This window comes from Pristiophorus japonicus, chromosome 13, assembly GCF_044704955.1.
Source record: "Pristiophorus japonicus isolate sPriJap1 chromosome 13, sPriJap1.hap1, whole genome shotgun sequence".
Taxonomy (NCBI): Eukaryota; Metazoa; Chordata; class Chondrichthyes; family Pristiophoridae; genus Pristiophorus; species Pristiophorus japonicus.
In genome coordinates, this window is record NC_091989.1 from 36,189,901 (window position 1) to 36,205,539 (window position 15,639).

Consider the following 15,639-nt stretch of genomic DNA (forward strand, 5'->3'; position numbering starts at 1 on the left):
CAATCACCTTAAAACTATGACCTCTGGTTATCGACCCTTCAGCTATTGGAAATAGTTTCTCCTTATTTACTCTATCTAAACCATTCATGATTTTAAACACCTCTATCAAATCTCCTCTCTCCAAGGAGAACAACCTAAGCTTCTCCACTCTATCCACATAAATATAATCCCTCATCCCTGAACCCATTCTAGTAAATCTCTTCTGTAAACCTGACTTTAAGGCAATAATTGAATCTCAGAGATTCTTCTGATACAAAGGCACCGACCTCTTAAGGTTTGCTCCCCTAGTTTACATTACTGAGATTCAATCATTCACTTGCTCTTCACGGTTCAATATCTAGAACGCTAGTTCTGATAGTGCTGACAGACTCCTAAAACTTTGCAGCAAATTAAACGTGAGCAAAAGGCCCCGGGTGGAGATTAGTCAGAGTAAGAAAGTCACCTCATCTTTCAGAGGCTGAAATGACATCTTGCAGTTTGTCAGTGATGCAGTTTAGGAGAGTTTTATGTGTGATTACACAGAAAACTTGTGCAATTAACATCAAAATAATAAAGTGCTACTTTCATATTTGTTGTGGCTTCCTCGTATCGCACTCCACCCACATCCCCCTTCCACTGTCCCATCCCAACCCCACCCTAACCTCCTTTTGTGTCTGGCCCTGGAAAAAATTCTCTCCCGACTGTCTTACAACTGCAATGAAATCCCAACTGTCCAGACTTTGGCTCTCCTTTCACCATGGCATTTCTGCAGCCACCATCTCTTCAATCACACCCTCTCCACCACCTCTTTGATACCCTAGTCCCTATTAAAACAATTACTCTCTCTCACCCTGGCTGATCCCCCTGGTACAGCCCTCATCTTCGCTCCCATAAGTCCAAGGGACGCAGACTTGAACAGATATGGCAGGCAACTGGTTCAGCCATTCACCGCCAGATCTGGCTGGACCAATAAAGCATTATTGGCTCCTGCTCTCATCTGCCAAAATTCCTTCATAGTCGCTGGGTCAAAATCCTGGAACTCCCTCCGTAACAGCACTGTGGGAGTACCTTCACCACACGGACTGCAGCGGTTCCAGAAGGCGGCTCACCACCACCTTCTCAAGGGCAGTTAGGGATGGGCAATAAATGCTGGCCTTGCCAGCAATGCCCACATCCCATGAACGAATAAAGAAAATAGGAGAGGCGCACAACAGGGGAACTTGGCCCCCTATATGTCATGATCAGAGGTCGGCAAGGAGCGAGAGGCCCGAAGGTCGGCGAGTAGCGGGAGGATAAACCCTGCCTGATTGATAAGTATCTCTCTTTCTCTTTTGTAACAAATAAGTCTAATTAGAGGGATGGCAGGGCAGCTCAGTCCTGTGGAGTGCACGCCCTGCGGCATGTGGGAAGTCCTGGACGCTTTGCGCAGCCTAGACAACCATGTGTGCAGGAGGTGTCTCCAGCTTCAACTATTCGAGCTCTTATTTCAGAGCTTGAGCGGTGGCTCGAGTCAAAACGGTGCATCCACGAGGCTGAGAGCTACGTGGATAGCACGTTTCAGGAAGTGGTCACCCCGCAGCTTAAAAGCATGCAGGCAGAGGGGCAGTGGGTGACCACCAGATGGATGAAGAATGCTAGGCAGGTAGTGCAGGAGTTTCCCCCCCCCCCGAGTCCACCTCACTTTCAAACGATATTTTCTTCTGAGATGGCGCCTCTGGGGAGTGCAACCAGAGCCAAGTCCAAGGCAGTGTGGGTGGCTCAGCTGCACAGGGGGGAGGGACAAAGAATAAAAGAGCTATAGAGGTAGGGGATTCAATAGTTGGGGGAATAGAGAGGCGGTTCTGCGGCCGTAGACATGACTCCAGGATGGTATGGTGCCTCCCTGGTGCCAGGGTCAAGAATGTCACAGAGTGGATTCTGGGGGGAGATGGTGAATAGCTAGAGATCGTGGTCCATATCGGGACCAATGACATAGGTAGAAAGAGGGATGAGCTCCTGCAGGCAGAATTTAGGGAGCTAGGAGAAAAATGAAAGGGTAGGACCTCAAAGGTAGTAATCTCCGGGTTACTACTGGTGCCACATGCTAATGAGTATAAGAATTGAAGTATAGAGAGGATGAACGTGTGGCTGGAGAGCTGGTGGGAGGTCTTTAAATTACTGAGGCATTGGGACCGCTTCTGGGGGAGATGGGACCTGTACAAATCGGATGGTTTCACCTCAACAGCACCAGGGAGTTTAGCTAATGCTGTTGGGGAGAGTTTAAACTAGCTTGGCAGGTGAATGGGAACCCGAGAACAAATTCAATAGGGAAGGAAGTAAAGCTGAAATTGGAAAGCAAAATGTAGACAGTGAATCTGTAAGACAGAGGAAACAAGGGCTAGTAAGTACTAATCAAGGAGGTTTTCCTGTGCTAAATGGTATATACTTCAATGCAAGGAGTATAGCGAATAAGGCGGATGAGCTGAAAGCATAGGTAGACACTTGGGAGTATGACATTATAGCCATTACAGAGACATGGCTGAAAGAGGGGCAGGTTTGGCAGCTCAATATTCCTGGTTACAGGATTTTTAGACAGGACAGAGAGGGGGGTAAAAAGGAGTGTGGTGATCGTGGTATTGATTAAAGAGCTATTACAGCTGTGAGGAGGGATGATATGTTAGAGGGATCATCAAATGAAGCCATATGGGTTGAACTGAAAAATAAAAAAGGGGCGATCACACTGCTGGGAGTGTATTATAGACCCCCAAACAGTGGGAGGGAGATAGAAGAGTAAATATGTAGGCAAATTTCTGTGCAGTCCAAAAACCATAGGATAGTAATAGTAGGGGATTTTAACTATCCTAATATTGATTGGGACAAATATAGTGTGAAGAGGGTGCGGAATTCCTAAAATTAATTCACAGAACATTTTTAGTCAATATGTAACAAGCCCATCACGGGTGGGGGCGGTTCTGGATTTAGTTTTGGTCCGGCATGTGCCCTTAAAGAAAAAGGGTGGTAATAACAATTCTAGAGCCCCCTGGATATCTAGGGACTTAAAGAAAAAAAGGGAAGCTTATGTCATATATCGACAGCTAAATACTATAGAATCTCTGGAGGAATATAAAAATTCAGAGGTGAAATTAAAAAGGATATTAGGAATGCCAAGGGAGAGCATGAAAAATTCTTGGCAAGTAAAATTAAAGAAAACCCAAAGATGTTCTATAAATATATTAAGAGCATGAGGATAACTAAAGAAAGGGTAGGGCCTATTAGAGACCATGAGGGTAAACTGTGTGTGGAGGCAGAAGATGTGGGTATGGTTCTTAATAAATACTTTGCATCTGTTTTCATAAAGGAAAGGGGCAATGCAGATACTGCTATCGAGGAGGAGTGTGATATTCTGGATGAAATAAACATTGTGAGAGAGGAGGTATTAAGGGGTTTAACAGCTTTGAAAGTGGATAAGTCCCCAGGCCTGGATGAAATGCATCCCAGGCTATTGAGTGAACCAAAAGAGGAAATAGCAGAGGCCTTGATCATCATTTTCCAGTCCTCTTTGGATTCAGGCATGGGTCAGAGAGGATTTTTCTCAGATTTGTTTCCCCTATTGGCCTGGGTTTTTATCTGGGTTTTTTTGCGTCTCCCAGGAGATTGCATGGCTCCAGGTGGGGTGGAGTGTAAAGTGTTGCGATACATGGGGTATCGCAGTTGTGTGGGGTGGACTGGTTGGGCCGGATGCTCTTTACCTGTCCGCCATTGTTCATAGGTTTATATGTAACCTTCAGGGCTGCTGACTGACGGTCGTGTGGCTCTTTGTCGGCCAGCGCAGGCACGATGGGCTGAAACGGCCTACTGCGCTGTAAATTTTTATGTTTCTATCGCTTTAGAAGTAAATAGTGTATATTTACAAAGGGATTTTAACCTGTGAGGCGCATGAACTAAGCTATGAAGTTTCACAAATACCTTGACATGTTACTACGTTGTGTATGTTTTTTCTTTAATATATGTAATGTAAAATATAACAAACTGAAATGGCCTCTACGTTTCTATCTTGGTGCGTCAAAGTATTTTATATACCCCAGCTGCCCTCAGATGATCAACAGCAATCAAACGTAAGCTGCAATGGGACTTTTCGCATGAAATGTCATCAACAAGATGATCAGAAAATTAGCTAGTTTTTATTTTTAATGGTCCAACGTTGCATTTGAAGCAGAATGAAATAATTAGCCTCAATTGGTCCACAGCTGCTGCTGCTGAAGGTTTATTTGTAGCCAGGGCAGTAATGTGGGGTAGAGTAGCACTTGCTGCCAAAACAACCAGGGCACTTGAGCCCGCATAGTACTGTATGTGGCTATTATTGATGACTTTTCTGGAATAGGCCCTTTATTTTATATTAGTCACAGATACCTCCTGTAATGAAATCTTTATTTTCAATGAAAAGAACCTTTATATAGAATTGGTCATAAGAGGAACATTCCTGAATGGTCTCATCACAGGCATTATGATGATGGCATGGTACGGTAATATATGGAGATGGTGTTTCTGCACCGAATACAATCAGATTCAGTCTTCTCAGTCAAAATAGACTAGGCTTATACCCCCATCCCCTCCTCCCCCCAGCATCCAATATGAGTGTAGTAACACTGGCAAATGCCTCTACATGCACACGAGTCTGACGACATTGACACAACGGGCTAGAAATTGCTGTGCATCCCTTTTGGGGTGCTAACTTTTGAATTCTTGGAAAAGTATCGGCAGGCGATAATCATTTTCTGCTCCCGGGAATTTCAACGTGAGTGCTCCAAGCAGGAAGTGGAGCTAAATCAAGTACTACCACTTCGCTTAGAGCGCTAAAGGGAGTGAGAGAGGCAGTAGCGACAGAACACTGAGCAATGTTCTGTGCAGCACTGCCGGTATTACAGGCTCCTTGCCTCCCTTAAAGTTCATTGATGCCTAAGGCTGTGTATGTTGGGCGATGGCCCCAAGCACTCTAAGAGCAGGATTGAGCAATCTCTGGGTACAACAAAAGCAAATGCAATACACTGGGGCATAATTACATTTTGACCTATCTGACCACCATTGCCTTTAATTAACACTCCCCAAGCAGCCAGCCGACGTCACAACACCTCCTGCAGCTGCCGTTGTTGATGCCTGGCGATGCTGCAGGGGCGGGAGCGAATTTTACATCTGGGACAATAATGGGGTGTTGCGCACCGGATGACATCACGATCTCCAGGATGCAACAGATCGAGGCAGCAAGTGTTAGCGCCAGCGCAAACTCGCCATGAAAGTTCGCAGGCATCACTGATTTTGCTGCACCTGGTCGGTAAGCCCTTAGCACCCAGTTATCGCCCCTGGAGGTGCTAACGGGAGGCGCAAACAAGGCCAATTTCTCCGCAATATACTGGAAATGCCAAACTGCAAGAGCTCAGGAGAGCCAAGTTTGTTGACAGTCCCATAACTGACATCAATTGAATGCCTCTGCACTGAACATTAATATCCGCACAGGAAGTGGATATGCCACCAAATCTTCAAAAACCTCCATGATATTTTTATAAATATTTTATATTACGTAGATGAGGGGAGTATTTTACATTCCTTCCATATTTACTTCCTTTATGTGAATTTTAGCCAACAATTGATGGTAAAAAATGTGTTAGTCTTGCATTAAAGATAGTTTTGTAGCATAATGGCGTGAGCCTTTAGCTTTAGTGGTAGCGTACCTGCCTCTGAGGCAGAAGGTGTAGGGTTCACACCTCGCTACACAGTCCCGGTGATTGGGGACCAGAGCTCCGGCTCTCAATTCTGGGTTGACATTCAGCGGGATACTTGCGTCCGGTGGATGTCCCCTCATCTTGTGGGTTGTGGGAGCTCAGAAAACCCCCTCGCTGTATAGGACTAACCGCCCTATTGGCTGGTGTAATGATGGTTACCGCCGTGAAAGGAGCGTTCATTTTGCAGCCTGTCAGGCTCTTAATCGGCATACGAATCCTCCCACTAATTCACACTATTTTCCAAGGGAAGAGTGGGAAGGTACAAAAACCACTTCTTTAGCACGAGTCAGTCAACTGAACCTTTTAATGCCTCATGCATGGCAATCTGCTTCATTATCCTTCTTTGCCTGATTGTTTTTAACTTCTTACATCTATATCATTGCGTCTTCCGTCAGCAGAAGATTGGAACGGACCAATCTCACTGACCTCTCCACAGACGTTGCCAATGTCATGACAACATGAGTTGTGCAGTTAAAGAGGAATGCCCATCTCCACCCACCTCCCCCGGGAGCTGGCTCTCCCTCCTTCAGATAACCTAGTAATGACAAAATTGCCTCCAACCAAACAAGAAAATCTTCATACAAAAGCCAGAATCTGAACTCTATTTTCCTCCCTCCCTCCACAGAGAGGTCAATGCTCTATTGCTGATACTTTCAGGGCACTCCTGTCTAATATACTTCTACCATTGTTGTTTCAGACATATAAAGCTAATCAGATACTGTTTGATGCATAAAAATGTCCCAATGGAAGCAAATAAACCTGACTCGTCTGCTATAAAAACAAATATTTTTCTATGCCGTTCCTTCATTTCTAAACTACATTCCAGCTGTGATCTTCCATTCTACCTCTTTGTGCACAGTTTGTTGGTTACACATAATAAAATTCCCAAATATACAAATGTGCATCAATTTCTTTCTTGTTAAAATGAATACAATGTGCACTTAAACATGATTTAAGAAGTAAATCATTAAAATGTTTAGGAGGTGTCTTCAATCAACAGACAATCCTTTTACTACTCAATTAAACTCCTTATTAATATGTAAAAAAAGGAGTCCGCGGATAATCTGACTTCAGTAACTTCCACAGAAATGTAATCACAGCCGCGTCCATCTTATATCGTACTGCCACACCTTTCTTCAGTTTCTTCCACAATATTTCTAATTTGCTGATGAAAAGTCCAATGCACCAGAAAAAGGTTCTAAAGATGTTTAACAGCTTCAAATAAGAACATAGGAACAGGAGTAGGCTATTCAGCCCCTCGAGCCTGTTCTGCCATTCAATGAGATCATGGCTGATCTGCGACCTAACTCTGTATACCCGCCTTTTGCCCATATTCCTTAATACTTTTGGTTAACAAAAATCTATCAATTTCAGATTTAAAATTAACAGTTGATCTAGCATTAATTGCCATTTGCAGAAAAGAGTTACAAACTTCTACCACCCTTTGTGTGTAGAAGTGTTTCCTAATTTCACTCCTGAAAGGTCTGGCTTTAATTTTTAGGCTGTGCCCCTCTTCCTAGACTCCCCAACCAGCGGAAATAGTTTCTCTCTATCTACCTATCAGTTCCCCTTAATATTTTGCAAACTTTGATCAAATCACCCCTTAACCTTCTAAATACAACCCTAATTTATGTAATCTTTCCTCATAATTTAACACTGGAGTCCGGGTATTATTGTAGTAAACATACGCTGCACTCCCTCCAAGACCAACATATCATTCTTCAGGTGTGGTGCCCAGAACTGCTCACAGTACTCCAGGTATGGTCTAACCAAGATTTTGTACTCCTGCAGCATAACTTCTACCCCCTTGTATTCTAGTCCTCCAGATATAAAGGCCAGCATTCCATTAGCATACAATAATATATATTTTTTATGTTGCACTTACCTTCAGATGTGAGATAAACTCGTGGCAAAGTATGGTGATGGCTAAAAACTTTGCTGGACTCCAGACAGATTCCCAGAATGACAAGAAGAAATAATTTTGCCATTTTTTAACTTTAAATATTATGTCCAATCAGAAGAAGCTGCAAGAAAATTAAGAGAGAACTGTTACATAGATGTTTTTACAATATGTCCACCATGTCATAAGACATCTTAAAAGAAATATTCATTTTTATCCATTAAAAACTGTCCTGTTTTCTACAAAGAATTACTTCACACTTCTGTTGGGGCAAGTGTGAGTGAGTTCCCAGTCTGGGATCAATTTGGAACAGTTTAAAATGTTATGAATACAAAGGTTTCCCCGCAAGTATATTCTCTCATCCTTTGTTGGTTTCTAAAAACTTCCACTGTTCTTTGCAACGTTATATGTTTTTGTTTTCAATTTGATACCATCCTTTATTTCAATTTGATATCACCCTTTACTTCCTTAGTTAGCCATGGATGGTTCATCCTTCTCTTAGAGTCTTTCTTTCTCACTGGAATATATCTTTGCTAAGAGTTGTGAAATATCTCCTTAAATGTTTGCCCCTGTTTTTCTACAGTCTTACCCTTTAATATATTTTCCCAGTCCACTTTAACCAGCTCTGCCTTCATTCCTTTGTAATGACCTTTATTTAAGTTCAGGACACTAGTTTGAGAACTAGCTTTCTCACCCTCAAACTGAATTTGAAATTCTACCACACTATGATCAATCTTCCCAAGAGAATCCTTTACCACAAGATTGTTCATTAATCCAGACTCGTTACACATTACCAGATCCAAAATAGTCTGCTCCCTGGTTGGTTCCACAAAGCATTGTTCCAAGAAACCATCCTGCATACACTCTATGAACTCTTCCTCCAGGCTACCTTTGCCAATTTAATTTGTCCAATCAATATGAAGATTAAAATCACTCATGATTATAGAATCATAGAATCATAGAAGTTTACAGCATGGAAGGAGGCCATTTCGGCCCATCATGTCCGTGCCGCACCTTTCTTACAAGCCTCTATTATTTATTGATTTATACACTGTCCTACAGTGTGGCTACTGTTTGGGGGCCTATAGACCATTCCCACCAGTGACTTCTTTCCCTTATTATTTCTTATCTCCACCCAAACCGATTCTACATCTTGATCTTCTGAGCCAATATCATTTCTCACTACTGCACTGATCTCATCCCTTATTAATAGAGCTACCCCACCTCCTTTTCCTTTCTGCCTATCCTTACGAAATGACAAAAACCCTGAATATTCAGTTCCCATCCTTGGTCACCTTGTAACCACGCCTCTGTAATGGCTATCAGATCATACCCATTTATTTCTACTTGTGCCGTTAACTCACCTATCTTGTTACGAATACTGCGTGCGTTCAGATATAGAGCTTTTAATTTTGTCTTATACGCTCTGACCCTCCTGTCACACTGTGATTATCATTACCCCTATTGCTAACCTGCACTATTGCCTGCTCCTTTCTCTTTTTATATTTCCGCTCGTCGGATCACTGCCCCCCACTAATTAGTTTAAGCCCTATCTACAGCCCTAGTTATTCGATTCGCGAGGACTCTGGACCCAGCCTGGTTGAAGTGAAGCACGTCCCAATGGAACAGCTCCCTCCTACCCCAGTACTGGTGCCAGTGCCCTATGAATTGAAACCCATTTCTCCCACATCAGTCCTTGAGCCATGCATTCATCTCTCTGATCTTATTTACCCTATGCAAATTTGCTCATGGATCTTTCCAGATATCTGGTGTCTTCGTTGTATATTGACAAGGCCCACTCTTGGAAAAATGTTTCAGGAATGAACATTGTTTCCATCAACCACACAAGTGTGGGATACTATGTGTGAAAAATGTAAACACTTACTAGTTTTCTGGCTTTGAGGAATAAATATTTTTCCTTTGAAATTATGCTTTGTGCACACAACCACCGTCTGCTTCAGCCATCATCACACTCATGCTAACATTAATTATTGACCTGTATGGAATTTTATGTGTGAGCCAGTTTGTCAGTGGCACAAGCTCTTGAAGTATTACACTGATCCGTCATTAACACATAATATTCTGTATTCCTAATAAATTACAACTTTGCCCTTTTAAAAGTAATTACATAAATGGTTACTTTTAAAGAAATATTAATGGTAAATCGTTCCGTGGATAGATCAATTGTAAAAGAAAAGAATTTAAGTGTACTCAACAGAGAAATATGAAAGAACAACCTAGAGTAATAATCACAACTGAGAGCTTCGATCACAGAGTGTGGAGCTTGTATTGAAGGCAACATATGGCAAGCAGATTTAAAAGCTGCCATTGTTATTCAAAAATCGGGACGTACAACTCAATATCCTATTACATCCATTTGTCGTACATGGAAAATATGTAAGATGAACGTTTTACAAACATTCATGCCAGAGTGTAAAAAACTTCAATCAATATTAAATCCATCATTCATCACTGAACTCTTTAGTGCTGCCCAAATATTCCTGCATTCAATTTCTAGCCTTTCATCTTCAAGAAATTCTCTTTGCCTGTTGCAAAGCACAATATCAATAGTGGGTCTCAGTTGGTTGCTCAAATCCATATTGCATTTGTATTTATATCAAAGAGGCAAATATACATTTGTATGAACCTGTAAAATAGATTTGTGTATCCGAGGGCTAATTCTATGATCTTGGGTTTCCAATGGGGAGTTGTGCTTACAGGTGGTACAGTCACAGAGCGCTACAATATTGTCACCCCGATTCTGTAACCCATACTCCCCCAGGACTACAGGATCTCACAATTGTCTCTCATATTGTCGTGCTCCTAGTACAATGTACTAATATAACTTTGCCGACACTTATTTCTATTGAGAAACCTAGGTGAGAACAAATGTCTAAAGTGAAGGACACCGCCAAAGTTGAAAGAGTTGGGTCCATCAAGAATGGTGATAAGGGGGTAGCAAGCTGTCATATTAATCTCATGTTAATTTTTGACACTCCTAAAGAATAACAGATGGCTGGGAATGTGTTTGAAGGCTGTGCTATTATCTTGCAGCTCAGATTTTGTTCAAATGTTTCTGAAAACTTTTCTGATCCCAAGAGTGTGTGAAAGCTTGAACATATCTGTAGATTTTTTTTAAACTTCTCTCCCACATATCCAGGCACACTGTGCGTACGCATCTCCATTAAAGTTTTTCCACTGGTGTTCATGCCTTCTCCTAGCACAGATGAATTTTCTTTACGTCTGCCAACTGATACCATGATGTTTGCTGGGTTTTTCCATGCACCTTCCTGCGAGGTGACATTTTATCTAAATGTAAGAGTACAATGCTAGTTTCCATGCCTCCCCCTTCCCTATGGATTAATGGACAAAGTTATTACCCGTGTGACTCTGAACCATACAGACCAGGAAAGTTCCAAGGTCAATCTCCAGTCTGTGCTGAATTTGTCAATCTCAGTTGGAATGGCAGTGGGAGTGCTACAATTGACCTTAATACCTCTCGGGTGGTCAGAACAGATCGAGCTGATTTATGCTCCTCACTCTCCAGTGGTAACACTAATAGGATATCAGGTGGTTTTACTGGAAAATCAAATGTGTGATCTTTTTACATGGCAGGAAAAGAGCATCTTACTCAAACATAATACATTCTTTGTTATTCAGTTCGATCCCCCTGTATAAAGTTAGCAATGCTGTTGAATGAAAGGTGCATTTGTTTCAAAGATGGGGATTTTTCTTATCCTTTTGAGGAGTTTCTCTTGCCCAGCAGACGTGTGTCTTCAACAAAATCAATTGAACAGTCTGAGACACAGGTTTCTCTGTGATTGCTGCAAGTGCACTCTGTGATTTGAGTTGCTGATGGAAGGTGGTTGGGAGGGGGTCGGAGGGTGGAGATGATGATCATGCACGTTTCGAATCCCCCACTCACCCCCTCTTCCTGAGACAGTGCTTCATCTGACAGCTTGAGACCTGTGAAACCTCACCACTCTACAGAGGCAGCTGAACCCGACTGACAGATTGTTTGGGCCTCAGGGTTACAGCCATCTGTCTTGCTGTAGATGCTCAGTCACCTGTGATACTGGGTTGATATAGAAATGTTAACCATTACCTGAAGAATTTTCAGATCTGCCCCAAATATTTTATGATGTTAGAAGGTCTCACTGTAAATATTTGTCTTTACAAACGTTCTGAAATTAGATGAAACAGAAGTAATCATCGGTCTTCTCTAAAGTTTCATTCAGCCAACTAACACTGGAAGGTTGATGTATTCCTATAGGTAGCAGAGAATAATGAATAAGGCATCTGCGTATTAGTAAGAGTTATACCATATCAATGATTGTTTTGCCAAGACATATTCTTTGGGTGAGTACCAGTAAAATGTCAACCACTTGTTGAGGAAATGCACCTTCATATCTAGGAATTGGTGTGTATATATGTAAACACATCAATTCCTAGATATATATGGTCCCTGAAATAATTTAGTTATGGCTGGCAGAATTTTGTTGAGCAAACGTTGGAGTTTATTTAACCTTTGTCCTCTTCTCTCCTCCCAGCACTTAGTACGAGGGTAGCATTCTCGTACTACTTAAAAATGTGCAAGGCCAAATTAGCGTTTACTTGAAAGATTCTATCCATATTGAAAGATTGCTGTGTTTTGCATTCTTACCCACAGAGTATTGAAAATAATTTCTGTTCATTTCTGTGACTATAACTGAACACATATGTTAAAATAAAGAGAAACACTTTTCTGCACAATCAGAAAATTATCAGTTAAGTCGGTTCATATTGGATGGATTCAGAATTCACCTTATCTTCACCATTTCTGCATGTGGAATTTAAACTAAATTAAACATTATTTTAAAACTATGCCAAATTGCAGAAAAAGTGCATTTTTCTCCCTCTCAAAAATGAAACATTCAGAATAGAATACAATGTATTGTACAATGATGGTCTTTCCACTGCAACTCATTGCAGAGCGATCATTGACAGAAATAAATTGCCGGGAATCTATATTTTACAACAGAAACTATCTCACTACTATAATTGCACCAATTAAGCTTATGGCTAATAATGTGTATGTATCTCATGATCAACATCACACGCAGCATTGATATATAAATGAAGGTAGAATCCACAGCTATAAGGGGATCATTTTAGAAGCTCTTCAATGAACCAACCTCAACTTCTTTGCCAAGCTGGGGCTCAAGTGTAACTTATACTGAGAATATGACTGAGCATCCATCATGACCAAGAATATAAGGTGTACGACAAAGAAATGGACAATATTCAAGAGCTTTAATCTGATTTGATCCTTATTAAAAGTCACAAGACATTCCATTCATCATCATTCCTAACCAAATCTAATACATCAACACAAACAGTAGTTCTTGTATCCAGTGAATTGAGTAAAGTGCTAAAGTAATACAATTTTCAATTGTACACAGTACACATGCGCTTCAAGTAAAAAAACAAAACTTTTGAGATAATCAGAATACACTTCTTTGTTAGCAAAGCTTTGCACATGTCATGCACTTTACAGGAAACAACAGAGACATTCAAGCACTGGAGGCGGTGCCGAGGACAACAATGAGGATAATCCCCAGTGTCAGGGCACAGACTGAACAGACAAGGGCTTTTCAACCAGGAATGGCAGCATCCCAGAGCTGATCTTATAGAGGTATACAAGATTGTTACGGTCAAGGAAAACGTTAACCTGGCCTTCCTCATCAGTAATTATCTTGTGACTTTGTGAAGTGTTGGAAAATCCTCTTGCCCAGCCTTTTGCATTAAAACTAGATAATTCTTCCTTGACATTCCATTAAATTGGCTCGTAAAATAAATCCAGACACAAGCGGCAGCAGAATGCCCTTCGCTACCTGCCATAACACCCTCACCAGCAATAAAACACTTCAAAATGCAAAAACGATATCACTACATTTTGTATAAACTTAATATACAGAATATCATATCTTTGAATGTTTAATAAAGCCATAACACATTGAGGGACTGAGAGGTCATCAACAAATTGAAGAGCTATTCCAAGGAAGTAGCAGATTGAAGGACTGAGGTGATACTGTTTAATCTCAGATGGTCTACTTTACTCTCATTACTTTCGACATCATCCGAGAATAAATTGCAACCTCGGTGCTCCCTGCTAACCATGTGTATTATTCTGCAAGGTGACCATGTACTTTGACAATGATGGCAATTCACAGCAGTACGTCTACTGACATTTTGTGATTGGTTCAAAATGCTTTTCTTTCATCTGAAAGTTTAATTTAATGTTGTTGAAACTAGCTATTTCATTTTAAATGTCTTATTTTACTATTGGATACAATGTAGACATTTTTCTAAATTTATAGTGAAGTTTTTCAAACTGATTTTGTAATCCTGCACAGGAGCCTATGAACATAATATACTGATTTAGATTGAAAAAATGCAAAAATCAGCACTAAACTATTTGAAAAATGGCATGCAGCAAATGTAACCCTTAGACTGCTGGCATCTCCATGGACACTTGCGTCTTCCTGGACTGACCATCTCTGTTGTTTTTCACTCACACGTAACACAGAAAATGATATTAATAGCAGAATAACAATGTTATTGTGAGATCAGGCATAACTTTGCTTCACTAATATTAATCCTAAACTGGTTGATCTCACATGTCATTATTCAGACACAAATGTAAGAAAAAAATAAATTACATGTACTTAAAGGGGAGGGCCGCTGCAATCAGAGCAGCACCTTCGGTGTCGCCCATTGGGCCACCAGGGAGGGCGTTGGCTGAGCCAGTGGCCCAGCACCTTAGAGGGGGTGCCAGCCTGTCTGTTGGTGGCCCGGCTGAACCAGCGGCCGCCATTGTTGGGCCGACTGAAAAGTCAGCCGACACAAAAATGATGGTGGCCCCTGCGGGACGCAAAGTGGTTGGCGCGGGGCAATAAGGGGTCGGCGCGTATGGCGATACATCATCATCGGGGGCAACACAAACCCCTTTTCGCCTGACGACCCCCGCGGGCAATTCCAGGGGAGCGTTCTGTGCACAGCAGCCGGGCAGAAACCCTTTAGCGCACCATTGGTGCCAGCCGGCAGCACCAATGGGCCTTGTGCAAAGGGGCAATTTCGGCTCCCAAATCTCCATCTTACATTAGCAGAGGGGTGAGACTAACTAAATTGCTCTACCCCTGAAAAAAGTAAAGCCTTAAATATATTTAAGAGCTGCTGGGGACAATTCACAATATGTTTCCAGTCTTCGTGCTTGGTGCTCAAGGAGTTAATGCAAGGCATTGATACAATGGACAAAAGCTGTTGTCGCATTCATCTGAGAGAGGCAGAATATAATAACATATGCCGCGCAGAATATCTTCCAGCATTCAATCAGAAAATATACCTGTATCCCAATTACGTCAGTTATATGACGCCATGTATCATTAGATCATATGTCACTGCTTTATGTATTATTCTCGCACTCATATTAATTCCATACTGTGTGTTTGACATCTAACAATTTAAGAAAAGATTAACAGAAGGCAGCATATCATACAAGCCACCATCTGGTAGTGGGTTAAAGGCAGTAATTTAATCTTGACTTTTAAAAATTACACACGCTTTGCTTGCAATATTTATGACATCATCATATTGAATTAGAACCGTTGTACCTCACCGCCAGCTACATATATATATGTATAAAAAGCACAAAATTCAATTCACATACGGCACAAATTATATTATTTATGTTATAGAAATATGCACTCCATCAAAATTGTAGTGTAATTTAGCGCAATTACACACATAATTAAAATGGTATAAATGTATGTGCATTGTAATGATGTCTTATTGCAAAATGATTAATTAATCTCTCCTTATCAATATTTTTAAAGCATAAAATTATAGAAAAGGCAAAATAGGAATCTTTTAAAAACCTAAATCGTTTGGAAATAAGATGTGGGAATGAATCAGAACTGACAGTCTTTCTGTTCAGAATGTCCTTCTGATTGTTGCTGTGCAAAG

At 41.3% G+C, this 15,639-nt stretch overlaps 1 protein-coding gene across 3 annotated transcripts in view; it reads right to left on the bottom strand.

The window, feature by feature from the left end:
- The window catches only part of sema3c (sema domain, immunoglobulin domain (Ig), short basic domain, secreted, (semaphorin) 3C), a 151,298-nt gene that overhangs the window by 119,702 nt on the left and 15,957 nt on the right, over positions 1-15,639 (bottom strand). For all 3 annotated transcript variants that reach the window (XM_070897368.1, XM_070897367.1, XM_070897366.1), the window contains exon 2: positions 7,621-7,759. In XM_070897368.1, coding sequence (XP_070753469.1) covers positions 7,621-7,723 — 103 coding nt within the window. In that variant the 5' untranslated portion in view covers positions 7,724-7,759. The remainder of the gene's footprint in view (positions 1-7,620; positions 7,760-15,639) is intronic.